This window comes from Hippocampus comes, unplaced genomic scaffold, assembly GCF_001891065.2.
Source record: "Hippocampus comes isolate QL1 unplaced genomic scaffold, H_comes_QL1_v1.1 scaffold151, whole genome shotgun sequence".
Taxonomy (NCBI): Eukaryota; Metazoa; Chordata; class Actinopteri; order Syngnathiformes; family Syngnathidae; genus Hippocampus; species Hippocampus comes.
Genome location: NW_017805591.1, coordinates 769,204 through 791,595, shown reverse-complemented (window position 1 = coordinate 791,595; position 22,392 = coordinate 769,204). Strand labels below are relative to the sequence as shown.

General features: G+C 41.1%; 1 protein-coding gene across 3 annotated transcripts in view; it reads right to left on the bottom strand.

Annotated features, from left to right (window-relative positions):
* The window catches only part of pex5la (peroxisomal biogenesis factor 5-like a), an 81,482-nt gene that overhangs the window by 7,446 nt on the left and 51,644 nt on the right, over positions 1-22,392 (bottom strand). For 2 of the 3 annotated variants that reach the window (XM_019880371.1, XM_019880374.1), the window contains 9 exons: positions 20,215-20,326; positions 16,206-16,403; positions 15,744-15,867; positions 14,836-14,929; positions 14,589-14,618; positions 11,756-11,851; positions 4,209-4,325; positions 2,194-2,337; positions 490-560 (listed from right to left, as the gene is read on the bottom strand). In XM_019880371.1, coding sequence (XP_019735930.1) covers positions 490-560; positions 2,194-2,337; positions 4,209-4,325; positions 11,756-11,851; positions 14,589-14,618; positions 14,836-14,929; positions 15,744-15,867; positions 16,206-16,403; positions 20,215-20,326 — 986 coding nt within the window. The remainder of the gene's footprint in view (positions 1-489; positions 561-2,193; positions 2,338-4,208; positions 4,326-11,755; positions 11,852-14,588; positions 14,619-14,835; positions 14,930-15,743; positions 15,868-16,205; positions 16,404-20,214; positions 20,327-22,392) is intronic. The other variant, XM_019880372.1, reaches the window with a different exon arrangement.

Below are 22,392 nucleotides of genomic sequence, written 5' to 3'. Positions count from 1 at the left end.
TGTGTGTGTGTGTGTGTGTGTGTGTGTGTGTGTGTGTGTGTGTGTGTGTATATATCACTGTAATTGCATTCAACACAATTCATAGATGCTATTATTCACACATGGACAGCATCGTAGAGTTAATCATGGTCAGAAGGCTTTTGAATTGAACTGCAGTCATATCCCCGAAGATCTTGCGTTATGTGAAGACTTTGGGATTCCAATACTTTCTCCTGGCATGTGATCGCGCCACAATGTTGCATACGTCAATGTACCCTTTAGCTCTCCATAATGGGCATTTCAGTTTTTTTTAATTTCATGTTCACTTGACAGGAATTGTAATATTCTTTAATAATATTCCCCAAAGCACAATTTTACCAATGAAGACTTTCCACTCCTCTCGATGAAAAGGATATTAATGTAACTACACTTAAAGTTTAGCTAAACCTCTTTTACGCTGCCTGCCCCCCGATGTCGTTTGTGATGTTATCAGATGAATCATTGATTTACCTCTGGAGGGACACAATCGCTGCCTGCTCATTCTCATTTTCAGCCTGGGTGGTCCCCAGCACTTGCCAAGCCTGCAGAGACGCAATAAGGAGACCATGTGAGGAGAAGCCGGACATCAGTACTTTCTTTATTTGGCCCCTGAGGGCCAATCTCCATCACAGTTCGATATACAGCGAATGGGGATTGCGCGATAGAGTCTTGGCGACAATAAACCTCTCCTCTTGTCATTATTTGAACCAAAGGTGCTCTATCTCTCGTTGATGTTGGATGACAAACAACTGAAACCACTTTGATTTTCTAAATATATTTTTAAAATTTAATTAACAATAACCTTTCTTCAGAAAAGTAGTACATACATGTACAACATTATAATCCATCCATTTTCTACTGCACAGGTGTCAAACTCCGGTCCTTGTATGTTTCAGCTCATCAGCAAGCGCTGCGGGAGCCTTACAATGATCCTGATCATTTGGATCAGGTGTGTTGGAAGAGAGAAACGTGCAGGATAGTGGCCCTCGAGGACTAGAGTTTGACACCTGTATTCTCTTGTGTCCTCATTAGGGTTGTGGGTGAGCAGGAGTCTATCGCGGCAGACTTGAGGGCGAGAGGCGGGGTGCATCCTGGACTGGTTGCCAGCCAATCACATAGGGCACATGTAGATAAACAACCATTCACACGTGTGAATGATTTCGTCTTCAGTGAGCCTCACGTGGCTGGTTTTGGAATAGGGGAAGTAAAGAAACACATTTCCACAAATCCCAGATTGAGAACATACAAACCCTGAACAGTAGAGCAATCTGAGGCTACTGTGCTAACTCCATTTTGCTGCCCCAACAATTGTAATTAAATACAACTTTGAATATTTGCATGTGCAACACAGCAAGTTTCCCAGAGAAACACTAGAGGGCAGATTTTAAATCCATAATGTGATATTATAATATCGCCCCTGTGTTTTGTCTCTGTAAAGCCCCATGTTAAAACCAGTTAATGCCAAAGCTAATCTCTGCGTATGTCTTTTTTTTTTTTGTCCCTCTCTATTAATATAAGGGGAGAAATAATTTCAGAGGTCTTCGGAGTGAAGGTACGAGCCACTAAGCGCCCCCAGGTGGGATTTTGGAATCGTATTAGTTCCATACACTGAGGGATTATCCTTTCCCTGCAAAAATTGGCACATTTCCGTATTTTCCAAAGGATGCCAGAAGCACTTTATGCAAAGGCTTTGCTCTTTCAACCTGCAAAGAGGTCACTCCCGACTAAGAAGGGAAGAGTGGGAATAAAATGAAATGAGCGAAGATTCATCTCACTGGTCGAATGGAAATTCTCATCAAGAGTAGGAGCAAGTTGGACCTTTGTGTTCCAGTAAACAATTGAAAAAGGGGGAAGAAATTCGAGGCAATCAGCGTTCAGCCCCGTGTCCTCTGAGGACAAAATCTGCCTCGCGCAGCTGGTGGTCACTGAGGCATTTTTTCTCTCTGGTTTTCTCTCAGCACGAGTCGGCAAGGATGGAGATTTTTGTTCGCACTTGCCACAGTCATGCTGACCCGTGCGATCATAAAATCGTGAACACATTTCGTTAAATGCATCTCAAGTCATATCGGTGTGGCGAACCTCATTGATTATAAGCAATTGACAGGGAACTGAACTGAAAATGGCAGCTTTAGCGTGTGAGTGTGTGTGTGCGTGCACTTTCATGAACGCATTCACCTCTGAATCATGAGGGTCCTGCAAGACAGCTGCTTCCAGCATAAGCACCGCATTTGGCAAGTCTCCTTCCCGAGACTTCTTCAGCCCCTCCTCAAAGGCATTAGGCAAGTCCTTATAGGGATTATCTGTGTGGAAGTAGTAACCCTGTCAGCAAAAACAAAAACAACAACAGAAAACAAGTTCAGTGGTGACGTCACTGCCCCTCGGATGCAAAGCTGCGGCAAGGAATCGATCGTTACCGCATCACATCAACCCTGGACGGGGCTCCCTGGGGGGTCCCCCCCTCCCCCCCGTTCTCTTTAAATGTTAAACTTTGAATTTTCGAACCGTGATTACCGCAGCGTGTTTACAGCCGTCTCGGCGCAATATGACTTTGAAAAAGCTTGCTCTGCGCTGGGATCAATCAGGAAGCCCGCAAGTCGGCTCTCTTTCGGCTTCCTCGTATAGGAAGGTCAGCTCATGGGTGATGAGCTCTGCCGACATATATATTCGATTGCATTATGTATACTATACACCGCGAGATGCTCGGGTGGCCGCTGAATGACATCTTTTTTTTTCCCCCTAAAATACAGCATAATAATTGGATTCGAGGAACATGTCACCTTTCAAGTGTGTTTAACTCATAGAAATCACCAACTAATTGATGCACCAGACATTTTTTCTAAATGTAACTCTTTGTCTATGTATATATTATCTGCTTCCCCATGTTTTTGGTTGCTGTTTTCCCTTAGCCCAAGCTTTCATCGTGAGGCATGCGGCATCAATTTTGACTTCACTGTAACAAAAACGTTTTTTTGCCCTGTGAATGGCTGCAAAATATTCCGAAGGACAGCAAGGGGTGATGTTTGCAAATGACGCACCACTGCTCTGTGTCTGTTATTTTCTCTACCCCGTCTATTTTTCTGCTCAGCTTCAAGGCTCCAATGTTCACTCGTGAGTGGAGGAAAGTACACACAGGTCAAAAAGGATTTCTATGAAAGGAATTTGAAAATAAGTCAAGGAAGAGTATAGAAGTGTTTAGGCATGGAGTTTTTAGACACAGCAAACAACTTTTACACGACGACAATCCTGCGTATGTATTTCTCTTCAAACAAAAGCTGCGTCTGTGCTTTTACAATCTGATCACCAAATTAAAACTATGAGGGTACTGGATGAATTGAAAATTTTAAGTAGTCCTATCACACCTTTAACTATACAGATGATATTTTTAAGTAACATTAACATTCCTAATTGTCATAGTATAATCAAGTGACAAAAGAAGTTAACTACTGTATAATACAACTAAATTAAAGCACTGTGAGACAATGAGAAACAAAACACGTGGATTTAATCAGAGCCTCATGAGATTTGCTAAATTTAAACATGATAGTTGGACCTTTTGAGTTTGGTTGATTTGCTGATTGCTTTTTTAATTGCAGGGGATTTTTGAAAATTCTTTCGAATAGCGATGATTCATTCTCGTGTATAAAATAGCGACAGGTAATCATTTCATCTTCAAATAAATGTACTTTCATTTCCATGGCAACCTTATATTAACCATTTCAATGTTTTAGCAGACATTTCAATTTGTGACGTCATCTCAGGTTTTTGATTTTATGCATCTCAAAAATTTGCCTCGATAAATGAAGAACACATGTCATGAGATTACATATCAACAGTTTTTCATGAATGCAAGACATAAAAAAAAAAAAAAAAAATCAGGCGACAGCTTCCTAATCATGGAGGACCCCACTTTGCACTGGCTTCTATTATTGTTATGAACTGTGCACACGCTGTATTGCACACAATTCATAACCATAATTGCTTGCACAAATGATAATTATTTTTGTGTCGTGGACTCAGTAAATGACAAAAAAACTCTAGGGGGAGATTCCTTGGTGCTTGTATAATTTATCAAAAAAAAAAAATAGAATGTAATATTTCATACTACTATTAATTTCAAACATACATGAATTGAATGTGCTTTGGTCCCCGCATAACGAAAAATGTTTTGTGGATGCACAGACAATAATGACCTTCTCGTGAGGAGAGACCGTGGAGGGAATCTGGGCTTGCTCATTCTCCGTCAGCCAGTTTCGCCGAGCCAGTTCCTCCCACTCTGCCTGCATCTTATCCCAGAACTCCGTATCCGACTACAGGCAACAGCGAAGAAGAAGAAGGAATGGGAGGCCGGGATGAAGCAGAGGGGGGAGGAGTCAAGAAATGCAGAGACACAGAGGTGAAAGAATGACTCGTGAGCATCTGACAAAATTTCACGTGGAATCTCTGTGTGTATCTTTCCTCATTTTAATATTTCAAATGTGAAAAGCAAAAGAGAATTACATTTTTATTTGATAGACACAAAAAATTAAGAACATTTGATTTAACGACATGTCACAGTACAGCAATAGCTAAACATGTGCTACTTGCATACAACACCTTCGTGTCTCTAGTTTATGTGAACGTTCATCCATTCATCACAGTGTCCGTGGTTCTCGGCCACGCTGGTGTGAACAATCAAAGCTGAACAACTGCCCTTCTTTCACTTATGGACTTCTCCATTGTTCGAAAAAAGCACAGGTTGAAAGACGGGGGCGACGTCCTTTCAAGCAAGTGTGGCTACTGACAAGATAGAAGGGATCACGGCCGAGAGCCGCGGTGAAAGAGTGCCAACGTGTCATAAGGTCTTCTCATCTCTTCTCTTCAGAGGCTGCTCAATGACACAGGAGCCATTGTGGCTCCTGACAAGCAGTCACAGTAGGTAATTGGCGGCTGCTGACGCTCCAAGCCAAATTGCCCCAAGGTGACTTTTCATGGTTACCACTTCTGGAGGGCCTTTTCACATATCACATCAAATGTGATCTTATTGAAGCAATACCATGCGGATATTGCACATCTCTATTCCCTACAAATTAAAACAGTTCTTAAGTGTGTTATTGAAATGTCGGTGGCATGCTTCACTTGGCTGGACTCTTTTCATCCTTGAGGTATTTTTTTTTTTTTTTTTAAATAAGCCTCGTGAAATCAGCCTGTTTTGATGCGGTTTTCCCAAACCAACGCTCGGGTCCAAAAGGGACCAAGCCAATGCTGGATTATTTCTATCCAGTGTTGAATTAACACCAACAGATTTGCAGTGCGAGGAGGAATCAAACCCACGCTGTCTGAATCAATGGCAGCAGCGTGTACAACCACAGCATCGGAGCCACGAGCATACAGTCTCTCGTTGAACAAACAATCTCCTTAAACTCAATGTGCTGTATGGATTATCCATCAACTCACTCCAACAAATACCTGGATGTAATCTAAAATGTTGTCATATTTCTAAATTACACAAAGAGGAGTGTGGTTATTTCCCCCATGTTTTTTAAAATTAAATAATACGGGGGTTGTCAGTTTAATTAAGCGGAACAAGGCGAGGTAATTTACAAGCCGTGTACCACTGAAGCGAGCGGTGAGGAAGAACACTTTTATTTGGGAATGAACAGCAGGGTGCATGATCGGTATAAAAATGAATGGGCGACTCCATGGATGCTTGTTCACAACACCAAAAATGATGCCCATGTCAACAGAGCTGATGCAAAGCCAAACAAATGTTTGCCTCAAGGATAATTTAGAAGCGGTCGTTCATGACTTGACATGAAGGAATAGGGTGCGCGCTCTCTCACAGGTGTAAATGTTGACTCTTCAGATAAAATAAGAAATAAGAAAAATTTTGGACATATGAGCAGTATGCATTACTCATAATGTTGGTCACTGGCGTCAACATTTTGTTTAATGAACAGATATTATGAAATCAAATGATTGCTGCAGTACGCAAAACATATTTGAACATGTATTACCGTATTTTTCGGATTAGAGGTCGCTCCGGATTATAAATCGCACCAGCCAAAAAAATGCATAATTAAGAAGGAATAAACAGATATAAGTCACACTGGGGTATAAATCGCATTTTGGGGGGAAATTTATTTGATAAAATCCAACACCAAGAACATACAATTTAAAATAAACATAAAAAACAACACGCTGAATTAGTGTACGATATGCTAACGTTACATGACGCATAAACGACGAACTGAGAACGTGCCTGGTATGTTCAAGTAACATACTAAGAGTTATTCAGATAACTCGAGCATAAAGAACATGCTAACAAGTTCACCAAACCATCAATGTCACTCCAAATCACTAAATCCAATGAAATCTTCATCCTCTGTGTCACTTTAAAGCAACTCCACCAACTCCGGAGGTAGAAGATGCAGCGCTTCCTCTTCTACGTCGCTTACGTCAGACTCATCGTGGTTTTATCAATACAGGTCTAGAGCAGCCTGTTGTGGTTTAATGTGAAAATAAAATCGTGAAATGATATAATAATGTGTTAATAATTTCACCCATAAACCTATGAACTAAAACTATGAATAAAACTGCGACTTATAGTCCGGAAAATACGGTAAATGTGATGATTAAATGAACATGTATTAAGTTTGTTGTACTGGGATTGTGTGGATCTTTGAAAATATTTTAAAGTACAGGGGTGGCTTTTTCACTGCCGGAGATGTCACACAGTGTTATGGGGTGGTGCATGTGGAAGAGCTCCATCCATCCATTTTCTCTTCTCTTCAGAAGGGTTGTGGGGGAGCTGGAGCCTATCCCAGACGAATTTGGATCATCGTTCTGGAGTTGTCGCCAGTCAATTTGCAAGGCACTATCCTCTCATATCATATCCACATGCACACACACACACGCACACGCGCACATGCACACGCACACACACACACACACACACACGCGCACACGCGCACACGCACACACACACACACACACACACACACACACACACACACACACACACACACACACACACACACACACCTATATGGACAATTTAGGTCGTACGCTCTGAAAGTGACACAATTTAGAGCTTAACCTGAATGTAAGTTAAAAAGTTAAGCAAGTCTAGGAGTTCAAACTAAAATCATGAGTGATGCCATGATGGACAACTGTGATTCGATTTTTCTTTGGCTTTTATGAGGGTGTTTTGTGGCACAATATATAGCAATACCTATAATACATCACTAGGTGATGGTATCACCCTACGGTCATTCAAAACATTACATGCATGCATTTCCTGTACAGATAAAGCGCTAATGATTGCAATGAATTAGGTCACTTCAGTTTATTTTGAAATTAGAACAACGAACAAAATTGCGTCTGAGTTTGGACATCCCATTATAACTGATTATAAAAGGTACATGCTGGAGAAAATCTTTGACGTTTTTTTTCCACTTGCTCATTGACAATACATTTAAGTCCTGAGGGCGGCTGAGAGCCACATTGATCTCGGAACATTCCGTTTTTAAATGGATCACCACTTCATTGGTTCGCTAGAGGTTCTACTGTATAAGCTCGGCAAGCACGTCTTGAGAGACAAGTAAGGAATGAAGGGGGTTATCCATCTTGGCCCCTACATCACAAAAAGTTTAATTACTTATCAGTGACACAAGCCTCTCCAGAGCTGGCCTGGCCTTTCGCTGCTAACAAGCCCCCTACAGCTCTGCACTGCTCTACGCGGCCAGTCCTTGGTCAGACGGACCAAAATAGCAAGCCGGAGACCCGTTAATGGAATAACACGCATTTATCGGACAAAGTGCCCCGGTTGTATTTTTCTAGACAATGCAATTACCCATGATGTGAATGTCTGAAATAACACATACTTCAGCGCATGCAGTTTTCTGCTCTGTCGGCAAAAATAAAAGGCCAGTTTCTAGGCCAGCAACTACTGTCAGGTACTTTTTCAGCAAAGATTGACGTGAGCATATGCAATTGATTTATAGCTAGAAATAAGACAAAGAGTGGAATGAGATGCAGACATAAAAAAAAAAAAATAATAATAATTCAAATGAGATGTGGTGTTTGAATCCTGGCCCAGGCCTTTCTGTGTAGAGTTTACTCAGATTAAATCCATTTCCATTGATTCCTATGAGGAAAAATGATTTGAAATTAGAGCAACTTGGAAGTCAACCAGCGCAATGGATTGTTTTCAATTTTGAAGCTTCTAATGTTTTTTTTTTTGAAGCAACATTACTGTTTAAACTTAGGCACACAGATCTATAATTTTGATATAAATCGGTCCACGAATTACTGCAGTAAATATTCCATGTTGCAATAAAAATTAAGAATATTGTGTCCATCTCTCAGACAGGTTTAACTGTCTTGGAGGCTTAAATTTGTGGCTCAGTCAAATTACTTTTAGCTATTACTGCGAAAGTAATCTAATATTCATTCCGGCAGAATTGAATCAACTTTTATTGCATACAAAATTATAAAATGTCCCAAACTTTTCAGAGGGGAAGATAATGGACAAAGGAACAAGTCATTCCCATGTGGGAGTGCACGGAAAATAACAGCCTTTTTGCACAAGTACTAACCCCCAAACTACTGTCAGTCATTTTGACCGAATGTTTTCTTGCATTATGTTGAACTGATAATGTTTTCATCCAAACTGAAGGAGCCCAGTTAAGAGGGTAAATGCATTATTTATTTGTGCTCGCAATTTTGATGTGCATTGAGAGGATTATTTTTGGCAAACAACACAGCATCTGATCAAAACAAGAGGGCCGATGTTGCAGGTGATAATAGACAATATTAAGAGTGCACACATCCTGCTGTCGCTTTAATCATGGAAATGCTATGCTGCAGCAACTTAGGCTATGCTTTATTTCCACTCGGGGACTCCTATTTCTTATGCATCGCAGCCAAAACAAGTCACATTTTAGCCTACATTATTCAAGCGAAGCATAACAATACCGTATGCCCAGAGTAGTTGAAACTGTCCTAATGTAGCGTGAAGAGTCACTAACCCACTGAGAAAAATTGTCATCACCCAGCCATCTTACATTAATTTAAAGCCGTTTCTCCATTCCTCATTTCACCCTCCTCTTCTTATCTGTAAAGCCATAAAAAGAGGCATTTACTGTCATCAATGGCGATTTTGTAAAATGGATGAAATTTGGAAGCGCTTTCACATCGACTCCCTCTGAGGCTTCTATTTTTCTGAAACATTGTCTAATTCATCAAATCGAATAAAAGGAAGCCTACATACTGAATTGACATGCTCACAGTAGATAAAAGACCTTGGACAAGCCCCGAATCATTCATGCCGTGGCCAGATTTGTGTAAAAAAAGGAACTTTTTATTTGTTGAATGAGTAACTCTTAGTGGGAAATTACACAATAATGTGTTCAGTGATTGGTATTAATCAAAGTAACAACTCTGACATTGTGGAAAAAAAAAAGTATAACATGCAACTTCCTGTTGGTTTAACGGCCAGGCGTCACGGCACTCGTGCCCTTGTAATGTATATGCAGCAACTGAAATCTCCTGATTGTGGATATTGATAAAACCTGAAACCCAAATGGCTGGCCACTGGCACGAAGATTCGCCCACAGTAGAAGCCTGTGCTAATTCCAAGCCTGGAGGTAATGTTACCAATCGATGATTCATGCTCTGACGCTCACGTCTGTCGCTAAATCTATTCTCTAAGCTGCCCTGCAGCTGATCCGAAGACAAATATTTTGAGGGCTTACCACTTACACAACCTGTGACATCAGTGCTAATTTTGGGATGGGATCCCCCAAGTGGGCGAGTGCGCAGCTCGTCTATTGCTCCTCTCACTTTCGGAAAAATGTTCCTGTCCCTGTTCTATTATTCATCAACACAGCATATAACAGCGTCTCGTCTTTGGTATATGTCAAGTAACTCAAGAGTGCAGGTTTCAATGCCGTGTTCAGGAATAAAAAAAGGAGGCTTTTATTTAGCAAGAGAGAATAAGGGAAATTCTGAAAAGGATTTGTATGACTCAGATTGACATGACCTTGTACGAGACATGGCAAAAGCCAGAATACAATATGTATGGCCTAAAGCGCAAGAGACAAAAGTATCTTTGATATGAATGAATTCATTCATCGGGTAGCAACTCCTGGTTGGCACATCTGCCTCACAATCGTGAGGTTTGGGTTCAAATCTCCATTCCTGCTGTCCTGTGTGGAGTTCACAATTTCTTACCGTGTTTGCTTAGTCGAGATCCTCTGGCTTCCTCCCACATCCCCCCACAAAATGCCTTTTAGGTTCACTCCACATTATCCATAAGAGTGGATGTGAAGGTGAACGTTTTTTTGCCCTGTGACTTACTGGCGACCAGTCCAGGGTATCGCCTGCCTCTTACCCCAAATTAGCTGCTACATGCTGCAGCTCTCCTGCGATCCTAATGAAGACAAGCGTGAAAGAAAATGGATGAAAAACCTATTGGCTTTCTTTTTGTGAGCAAAACGAAGGCTGTGAACATTTTTTTTTTCTGGGTCAAACGCAACTTGAACTTGAGAGTGGGGATCTGACATGGCTTCATTAGGTTTTCAAGTGTCACAGCGGGGGCCGAACAATGTGGAGATGATTCGACAAAGGCAGAAAATGGGGCTCAATTTAATGGCAAATAGGCTCCACGGGACTTCAGGTAGAGATTCACATCACACCACTGATCGTACGGCTCAAAGTGCTGTGATGTCAGCAAAGTGGTTTCCTATTTAGCTTCCCTCCTGTGAATGATACATCATGATGTCTGCTCATTGGCTATACGTTCTTTTGTGCAGAACCAAATGTTTAGTTCTGTGTTGGTGGTGGTGCCTCAGAGTGCTGCATCCTAGAAAAATATTACATTATAAAAAAATATTAGTTGTATTTTGGTGGGGTGTATGCGGAATGGACATACAGTACTCAAAACATGCCAAATTAAAATTAAGGAGCCAGTTTTGGTGATTAAGACGACCAGGACCACCACCAAAGACATGTTGAACATCAAGGCTTTTAGAGATATTTTTGTGACCCTCTCCAGTTTCATGCACTTAATCATTCTTAATTGTAAGTATGCTGAGAGCTCTTTTGTGTCAAGTATCAGGCAATCTTTCTTGATTAATTTAACAAAAAACTACAACTAAAACTGTTGTGTGTCTTTGTTCTTTTAACATGGTACAGCAGCTTTAACCAGGACGTACAATCTTATCACGTTAATTGAACTCGTATGACTCTAATTGAGTCGCTGATGGTGAAGTGGTACACTCCCTTGTCTGGTGTGTGGGCAACGTGGGATTGGTTCCCACTTAGCGGTGCCTTGGGTGTGAATGGTTGTTTTTCTCTTTATGTGCTCTGTGACTGACTGCCGATCAGTTCAGGGTGTCGTCTGCCTTCCGCCCAAAGTCAGCTGGGAGAAGTTGCAGCAACTCTCCGCAACTGTATTTAAGATAAGCGATGTTGAAAATGGATGGATGGATGACTCAAATTATTTTCTCAACCCTGCACTGTGATTGTTTGGTGTGTCCAATAAAAATATGAAAACCCAAGTTTCCTGGGCAAGTAACAAAACAAAATTTACAAGCGCGGCCTGCCATTGTTGTTTAGTTTGGGATTTACTTGCAAATGTGTACTCTGAAAATGCAAGTGCACGTCAATGATTTGTTTTCGTCCTGTAACCAAATGGCCATAACGACACGAGTACATAGTCTCTACCTCCCCCAAGGCCAAGCGACAGTTTGCTTACTTCCACAGCAGCCTTGGCTCGCTCAAACTCCTCTTCCAGAGACTGATGTCTGGACAGGAGGGCGCTGCCCCACCGCTGATCCTTGGTTAGACGAGCCTGTTTTATATATACACACACACACACACACACACACACACACACACACACAATTCATAGTATATATGTATATGCAGAAACACAGTCCATTCATCATCCAGATATAGCCCATTACACGCGCACACACACACACACACACACACACACACACACACACACACACACACACACACACACACACACACACACACACACAATCAGCCAGAGGGGGACAGGCAGGGAGAGTGTGCAAGGGTCAGCCTTCTCTGCTCTCTCAGGGACGACTGAATATCTCCTCCTCAACAAAGCCCCCTGACATGCTTTAGTTCAATCACTCGTGTCAGCAGCTCGCCTCAACCCTCATCTGAACGCCCTGCTATACTCAGCCAACCTCTCTCAGGTTCAACCCTGCTACGCCATCCACTCTTGTGTGCCCGCACATGCAATCCTACACCCCACATTGCGCTGACGGCCGCACAGGTGTAACTTCAAACATCCTGTCGTTAAATTTAAAACAGATAAGCTCGGCAAACGCGTGCTTATATCTATACACAAGTCCAGCATTGGTGAAACGATTTCACATTTCGTGTGATTTAATGCAATGACTATATAGAGTGAACATAGTATCACATTAGGTCATCAAATTTATTCCAGACACTGACTGTCATGTTCCGCTCTATTTTTGTTTTGTTCTTTGTGTGTTTTAGCACACAAAGAACTGGGGCGTGGCGTGTGGGGCGTCACCCTTCAGCGGTACACCTGTGCTTGATCAAGGAAATCAAGCGGCGGCCTACTTAAGGACAGTGACCTCTTGTCTCCCTTGTCGGACTATTGCTCTTGATCACTGCTTTTGCCCCAAGTGCTTTGTTCTAGATCTCCCGTTCATGTAACTAGTCGCTCGCCTCTTCATAGTAATTCGGGTTTGTAAGTATTTGTAAAATTTGTGATTTGTCCTTGGTTTCGTTTGATTGAGCAAACCTCATTTCGTTTTATGTTTTTCTCTGTGATCATTCTGTCTTTGTAATTGGCAAGCGCTTTCTGTTCTCGCTCGGTTTTTCTGGCTTTTTTTCGCCAGCGCCTTTTGTTGACTACTTCATCGGTCCCTCGCTTTTCTTTAAATAAACCTCTTTTGTTATCGCCATTTACTGTATCTGAGTCTGCGTTTGGGGGGATCAACACTCCACACGGTCAGAGGTCAGACCATTGTGTCACTCCCGAACTAACGGGTCTATGTGGAGTTAATGGCATCTTCTGGAATGGGTTCCATAATGTCAGCATCGATGGATGGATGGATGACAGTTGACCTTAATGTTCCCTTTTATGCTTAATTTTTGAAAAACATAAAACACATCCATATGTCCAATTAGTCAAGCAAAATTCACCCCAAAAAACGATTACGGTAACACATTTTCCATTAAGGCTGAGCACAATCTTAGATTTTTCGGGGGATTTTTTTTTTCTTACAATTCAATGGACGCATCCAAATGTAAAGAATCAGGTACAAACAGTGACACATCTATCTATCTATCTATCTATCTATCTATCTATCTATCTATCTATCTATCTATCTTACTGAGTTTCCAAAAATAATGACTGTATTTCATTCTCAAAATGATTGAATTTCCAAATAGACCAGAGGAGAGTGCAGTGGCCTATTGGTTACTATGAGCAAGTATGCCTCACAGTCCTCAGGCTCGAATCTCAACATCGACCTTCCTGTGTGGGGATTGGCATGCCAGAATTGTCGACAGCTTCTTCTCACTGGTCGAAAGGTTATTTGAAGATTCCACCTTGTCCATTGGTATGAATATGAGTTTGAATGACTGTTTGTCTATCGACTGGCTGCCAGTCCAGGTGTACATCGCCTCTCACACACTAAACATGTAATTACCGGTACTAGAATTCCAGTTTGTGAGTGTAGCTTTTCCTTTACCTACTCCAGATGAGCGATGAAGGACATGACTCACTAACTTTACCACTGCAAAACAGTTGAAAGCACGCAAATATGACAGCCTGTTTAAATAAAACATCACTTGACTATTATTCTGAATTGCAGGTTGCGTGCCGTTCTCAATTTCATTTTTATAATCAAAACCTCAATATGTACTTGAGAGCTGGCAGAAAAAAAATGAGATCATTTCTGGATTAAAAAATGACTTAATCGCTCCTGGTAACCACTGTCTGATTACTAAATGTGTTGATTTTATCCAAATATTGATTGAGTAAATTCCATGCAAAACACGTCTTTACTTTTTGCATGCAGCTTGTACATGTATTTTGGATTCCTTTCAAACAGCAGGAAACTACGCCCGTCTGTGAAATGTGCAACTCTTGAGCGCAAAAATTTGGAGATCTTGTGACTAGCATCCATCATGGACGGCTATCTTTAATACCAAATGAATTATTAATAGGGTGTGCTGAAAAGGTGACGTCTGCTTAGCTAGCTCAGTGAGATCAACATTAATGGGCTCAGAGTAAGATGGCTCAATAATTCATAGGCTATTAATCTAATAATGGCATCAGAAATAAGACCCCTTACGCAGACCTGCACAGACATCCACCTAGCAAGAAAGCGCTTCACATTTGGACCATGTAGCATCACCAAAGACAATCTGGATTTCCCCAAAAGCACCTCTCAGCTTCAAGTCAACACGCTCGTTTTGGAAGTCAAATTTCATGACATGGTGCGATGCTGTTTTCCCGGTGCAAATGTTTACGTCTTTCCATATGAAATGAAAGGATGCATAGGGAGGCTTACATGTCTTCCACTAATATACTGCCTGTTGAGCTGAAATGGAAGAATTGTAGGTGTTAGGACAAATGACGGCGAAACAATCGCACACAAACTTGAATGGTTATCATGCAGTTTTGGTTTGCTCCAGGGTATAAATGTTTGTTAATACAACATGCAATATTTCCGAGCTGTGTCACTTTGAAAGGATGTTGACTCGAGCGTCAACAATAAAGATGATTACTGCCAATTCCTAATCACACCGAGCACTTACTTGAGATGCAAGGGCAGACTCTGGCTCCACTTTGGTGTTTGCTTCCACACAGTTCTTATTCAATTGCTCTAATTGGGTTTTACAGTCAATGGACCTAAAATAGTGCACAAGAAGCTGGAATGAGTGCTTGCAATCCAAGTTTTTGTTTTACATGAAAGACCATATGCAGTTATGACTTCAAACATATGCTACACAAACTGATCTAAATACAGATACATTGAGTGCAGTAAATATTTGGACATACAGCTTTTTCAATATTTGGATGAAATTCATTTGCATTCAAAAAGTGCCTGAAGTCTAGAACCACAGACATTAACCAGTTTCTCCCTGGAGATGCTTTGTCAGGCTTTCACTGGAGGCACCCTCACTTGCTTCTTAAACTGGGGAACACATTTTTCGAAAATGACCCTAAACAGGTGGCGACTTTAGAGCCAATCTGTCAGAGGCAAGAATGAAGACTTCAGTTTTCACTTCATTCAACTGAAAGGAGTTTTGAGCCATCATGCAGTACATTTATCCCATCTGCACTATTAAAGAAAAGAAATATAACTCGAGGTCTTCTTCATGCATGTGGTATGATTTGCTGATGACATCACTGACAGGGAGCCTGTGGAGGGCAAAGAGGATGGGCCCCAAAACTGACCCTTGAGGAACTCCACGGGGGGACAGACTGACTTCAGTGCCATGTTCATCAAGTAGCACCAAGGAGCCCATTTTGTTTATAACCCACTGCACCCACATCATGCCTACACTCTTTTGACACCGGATGTGGTATGCTCACGTCGTTCAAATCTGATGAAAGGCAATTTAACTCTGTAATTGTCCTCATAATTCTGTACCTAACCGTATATCCCGCATGGGCCGTTTTATCCCTAAAACCACATATCAGTGCCCATGACAGTAATTACCATAGAAATTCATTTGAGGAGTTTTTTGATGAACGCCGTCTCTCCAGTTTCCACTTTCTGTTCCCGTTTCTCTCAGGGTTGGGGTTCAACTCTTCCCATTTATCCAATGGTGAATCAATGATAGCTGGACACAAAGATAAGAAAAAATTACAAACGGATTGAATTGACATAAGAGGCGACCAAAAGGAAGTTGTTCAAATAAGTTGGACTGTGAAACTTCGAATGGTCTTACAGGTCAAACAAAGTGCAAAAAAATAGACGGTTAGAACTGGGAGTGCTGTAAAAATAACATCGACTGGAAGTTCAAACTTTTTTTTTTCTTGAAATAACATCAGGGAAATACATGCTGCCATGAATTATTCACTTCACTGCTGTTTAACTGACTAATTAGTTCCCAGTGAACACTTAATTTCTCTGAAAGTGTTTGACTGTTTCTTCAACATGTTTGCATAACGTCTGTACCGGAGTCCAATGACGCCCTCTCTGGTGTCCGCATGCTCTGTTCCACCTCCACCTGGATTAGCTCCGTCTCGGCAATCTTTTTCTTCTGCGGGCTGTTCTGTTTGTCGCTCCGGGACGAACCAGGACTCTTCCTGTCTTTGTTTTTTCTCTGCTCGCTTGGCTCACTGAGGTCCAGTAGGTCCAATGTGGACGACAGAACTGCCAAGACAGCACTTTTAATTAGCGCATTCAAACTGTTTAAATCTAGATTTCTTTGGCTATTTGATCATTTGCAACCTGGCTTCACTGGGAATGTGAATCCCAGATGGGGTGAAAAAAAAAATCAAATTTTCCCATGATGTGCATTAACTGCCAAATGTAGCCTGCAGTATTTTACCTTTTTATCTTTTATATTTGTCTTTTAGTGGGTTTATAAAACGTGAAGAGAGCCTATCCCAGCTGTCTTCGGGGAGTAGGCGGGGTGGACAGTCTGAACCGGTTGGCAACCAATCTCAGGGCACAAATTCGCTCTCACATCTAGGGACAATTTAGAGAGTTGGGAGAATTCATGTTGGTCTGAAAGAAAATGTTGGTGATTCAGCACCGAGTAATATGACGTCCTTTTGAAACAATCCAAATATATGTCTGGGCGAAAACGAGGAGCATCTTTCTACTTCATTGACTTTTATCATGCATTTTATGACCTCAGGATGGAAGTCCGACAACACCCGTGTGTGATTTCTTTTCTCGTCTTCCTTCTGTTTCAAATTTACTGCATCCTTTTGGAACACTGGATTATCACATATTTATTGGTTTCAGAGTTAAATCATAATAACTGCCAATATCTGACAGGAAGAAGAAATAAAAATCACACTATGGTAGTTTTTAATCTGTTTTACAATTTTCTTAATAGCAAAATCCAACTGTTTTGATCCATCAGTGCTTTTCACGTGCACCGCACTGCCCCTTAATGGTTTCTTCTGATTGCCGCTAATTTTTTCCATCCAGTAGGTGGTAACTATTAAAACTCATATTTGTAGAATCTCAGTCGAATTCCCGGGCCCCTGGCTGACTGTTTCCCCTCATGTAAGGAGAGCTCAAAGCTGCAGAGAGATGACGAGATAATTGGCGTGCTGCTGTTTCATGATAACCAGCTGAGAGGGTTTGTTGACTGAAATCTAGACGTAATCAGAGCGTATGATTGTCGCCCGTGACTTGTGCTATTTAGATGACAAGCACAATTACAAATGTTGTTGAGATGCAGTCAAGGAGGGAGGTTGCCTGAAGAGATTTTAGCATCAAAAGAAACACAAAGGCATTCATTATAAAGCAGGTCTTTTTAAATGTTTTGACACCCTTGAGCTGAAATTAATGAGACTGGCAGAAGGCGGTTGCTCAGACTGCGAGGTTTTATTTATATGTCGGGATTTTGCCTTGATTATTTTGCTCTTTAGAAGGATGTTCTGCAGTTGCCCTCAAATTAAAAAAATATACGTGTCCATTGAGTATGTAATATAGAAATACGGCGGTGTTTATTCATTTTAAGTTTATTGAATTTAAAAAATAGGGTTGCTCTTTGATGTTTATTTCCCTAGTTTTCTTTTATTTTTTTGTGTGTGTGGAATTTCATTGGAATGTATGGTAGCTGGTGTCCACTCAGAAATATAGTAAATTAAGAAAAGCAAAACATTGATTTTTACTTAGATTTCCTCCTGCTTGTTATAATGAGTGTGTTGGGAAAGATTCTGTGTATGCATGCATTTTATTTCACAATACCTCGACTGTGGATGGAATGATAAACAATGACTTCTCAACCATGTACGTTGTGGAGCCAAGGCAGACCTCATAACCTCTGAGTCGTAAGCTTACAGGCATGCAAATGCTCTGTGTGTGTGTGCGCGCATGCAAATGTCTTCTTATGACCAGCCCTTAGTGAGTCATTGTGTCACCTAGGCCTCTGGAAAAGTTCTACCTGGACTCCTGGTTGAGGGTTTTGTGGTCTGAGGACCACAGCTCTCCTTATTTGAAGATGATGTAGGCCAAGTGGCCAAACCAAACGGACCTTCAGCGTTTCCTGGGACAGCTTAGTTGAATGTTTGACCAAAGTAAGGTGGTGGGAGATGGCCATGGTCTGGCCATCTCTGCTTTGACTTTCCACCCCGGACCCAAATAAGCAGATACAATGTATGGACAGAGTTCTCGTAATTACCCAGAATTGAACGGAATAGTACTGAGGCTATAGAGAAAGATGACAGATCTTTTGTCAGACAGCAATTACAAGTCTTGACGTAATCACGTATTGTTAGTTTTATTGTAAGAATTATATGGTCTGTTCTTACCCAAATACTGCATTCGCATGACTATTGAACAAACATCTTGGAGGAAAGTGCTGACAAGAGGACAAAATATGTGAGGGTGACTATCATGGAGAGGAGATTGAGGCAAAAGGAGGGGAGGGTGCCACTTTGAGCCAATGTAGACATCTGCACGGACACCCACGACATTAAGCAGCACTGACACTGCCCAGTACAAGATGACGACACGACTTCTAACTCAAAACAGAGTTCCATCAGTCTATTCCTAATGTCTTGTGTGACTGTCTGCAACCAGGAAAAGAAATACACAAGCACAATTACAGCACTCTGTGATTTGGAAATATTTTGTAATTGCGGTGCGGTAACATTGGCAAAGGTCTGTGCCAGGGGTGTCAAACTCATTTCACATGGTGGGCCAAATACGGCCTCGGTAGATGTCAAGTGGGCCGGACCATTAAAATGATACCATACTTTGCTATAAATAACAAAAACAATCTGTCTTCCCTTTGTTTTGATACAAAATAAGCACAAGAACATGAGGAAAATGTTGAACTTTAATGAACATATCTTTTACAAAACATTTCAGGAAGCACCTTACATTTTCTTCGACAAATGTGCAATTTACTTTTATCATTCACAAATATGCATTGCAACTGATCCCACTGATTGTACAAACTTTAACAAGTAATTGGTATTGAAAAATATAGTAATGCACTTTAAGATTAAACGAGATTTATAAAGAAAGGAAGTTTTAAACCATTTACATGTGCATATAAAATCTAAATGTAATCCCTGCCTACACCTTACAAACTAAGGAGAGTGCTATTAAATGTGTAAATGTGAGAGTGCTATTGATAGCGTCTGCTGTCATGGGTCTGTCTCAGTGACGGACTGAGGCTGCTGTTGTCTTTTTCTCTGATCAAAACAGTGTCCCCTTGCGGATACTCAATGAATTGCACCTTATTAAAAATATTAATTCTGTGTCTTTTATGCATTTTTTTTGTCACTTTTAAATTATCCTGCGGGCCTGATTGAACCTCCTTGCGGGCCGGTTCCGGCCCGCGGGCCGTATGTTTGACACCCCTGGTCTATACTATTTTGTTTTGACTTATTTTCCCCCTCCCATACACATGAAAACTAAACTTTAAACTTCTCCAGCAGCTAAAAACAAAATTCGAGAGATCTGCTTGTGGATTTGCATAAATTAGAGCTTGTCATTAACATCCCGTATTGATTTTCTCCACTTGTTTACTCCTGCTCAGCATTATTCACTGCTTCTTCAGTCCATCACATCGTGTGACAGGCTGACAGAGGATCACACCTAAATCCACTTCACTGGCACATCTTTAAACTGTGGGAGGAAACCAGTTTTGCATAATGGGATAGATCTGAGCTCAGGCTTCACTTCATGGAACAAAACTTTACGGTTTGGAACCCAAGATCTTTTTTGTACACGAAGAAAGGTTGACATTCACTCGACTGTACATTCTATGGGCACTAAACCAGTGACAAGAGGAGTTACTTTCGATGCTTGAGAGACAAAAACGGAGTGTTTTCAACAGCATCTTTGATGTAATCAGGTGATTGTTTGAAGATGACACATAATCTAGTGTACAAACAATGGACGGATTTTATTCAATGAAATAAAGAATACAAGTAGTTTTGACTTTATACTTTGTAAAAAATATCATTAAAATGGATGTTGTGTCACGTACCTGCTGTGTTGGAGGTCACCGGGCGGGAAAGCCCATCACACTTGGTCTCGCAGAGAAAATCGTCAATGGATGGACTCAGAAGCGGGCGACTCTCTTGTTGCTCACTCACCAGCTGGAGGGACGAAACGAAAAGGTTAAAAACAAACAAACAAACAAAAAAAAGCTATGAGAATGACAAGGGTTGAAAAGTAATTTCATTTTTCATTTTAAATATTTGGATCATCTTGGAATTATTTTTTTAGATATGGCAGTTTATGGTAATCAAGGCTAATATTTTGTAAACATTTTGTTAGAAGCTATTTCTGTAGTAACATTTGTCGCACAAACTTAACGTTGATTGATTCTTGTAAACTCCCAGCAATTTAATTCCCATGGAAAGTTTCCCACAAACAGTCTTGCTTCCAGGAAATATTAACAATAATAACGCAACAATGGAGTAATGAAACAATCAAGGCAGTTGGCTCGGCCCTCTGCTGCTGTCTAATAATTTTGTCAAAGATTTGGTTTTATTAAACGTGACTGTACACCTGTCTGCCTTTAGAATGGATCACTTCGACAAGACATTACAACAGAATCGAATGTCTACTTCTGAGTGGGTGGTGGAGAACAAGTGGAAACTAAACATGGCAAAAACAAAGTGTATGATGCCGGGCTCTCAATATTCTGTGAAAGAATACAAGTGACATTTACAAAATGATAAGAGACAGTCTCTGGGAAGTTTTTGTTTTGTTTTTTTCTAATTTGCAGTCTACTTTCAAAGTCCACATTCAACAATCAGCTATCAGCGACACGTACGGTATCATGCATTCACTAGTCGCCACTTCGAGCCAAATGAGCTTGGATATGCCCCAAACAATAAGACAACTTTGCTTATCTCTTTTCCCATACCATCAAAATGCTAATCTTTTTTTTTCTTGTGGCACAGAAATCTTCCAGTGCAGCTGTGGAATGCTTCCCATTTAATTTCTGCTGTCTTGAAGCTTGAACGGAAGGCTGAATCGGTGCTTCATAATTTTGGAGCTCGGAGCCAATTGTGCCCCAGAGGAAAGGTAAGCATCGGTGTCAGCGCTGCGATTTTGGCAGTAAGGAAACTTGACATTTCCTGTTGTTGCCCTCAGGGCTGTATTTGCATGTGGAATTTGAATTCAATGGGTAAAGGCCGTTTTGCGTGACACATAATCGTGCGGGTCTGGACACTTGGATGGTTTTGTGCACATTTGGAGAGAGAGCTTTTGGCACCCGGCGAACAGAGTGAAAATCTGAATACATTGAGAGAATCGGTCATTACTGAGTTTGTGTTGTGCTTCAAAATAGCTGAGCCAGCACAGGTAATTTGACTTCGTGCTGTGTTAGAACAAAATTTATGGGATGTGTCACACATGCTGCCAACACAAATTGTGATACAATTATATTCTTATGCAGTAACTGCAAATTGGGTCATTTGGACAGTTGGACAGTTGTACACCACAGCCAAAACAGTGAAAAATAACTCCACGAAGCTGAAATTTAGCTTAGGATGTCCAGAAGGGTCAAAGTTCAAAATGACACCCTGCTGGACACTTTTGAACATTACAGTTGGTATAGATGACATCATGGCATTTTTGGCCTACAGCGTCAGTAAAAGTCCCAAACTGGACACATTGATGCCCATTATAAATGCCAATTTTCAATAGACTTTAAACCTGGTGTTTTATCGTGCATTTCTCGCAATTTATACACAAATCACATCACTGACGGCTCACTAATGCCATCAAAGCCAGAATTGTGGACCTACAATTTTTACCTCTCTTTTCCACGAGATGGCGCTAGAGCCTAAGATATAATTCTTGTGCCGGCCCTTTTTGTCATATCGAAAACATCCGGTTTGTCATTTTAATTCGAATAAACGGTCTATTTTGTTGAGAGAGGTCTATTTGCATCTGTGTGTATGGATGTGATCGTATGTCCCCATCACATAGAATACTACTGAGCAAAGACATCGAAGCAGTACTTTTCCGCCATTTTGTGCACATTTGAATATAAGGTCATATGTGTCTCTGCGGAGCCATAAGCCAGACAGACTCAACTTCGTTTGCACGTGTACGCTCGCGCGCGCGTGCAAACCAATTTAATGCAGTTTATAGAGCATTGCTAGCTGGGTGTTTTTTCATCTGTCTTTTTTCTAGTCTCCACACAAGT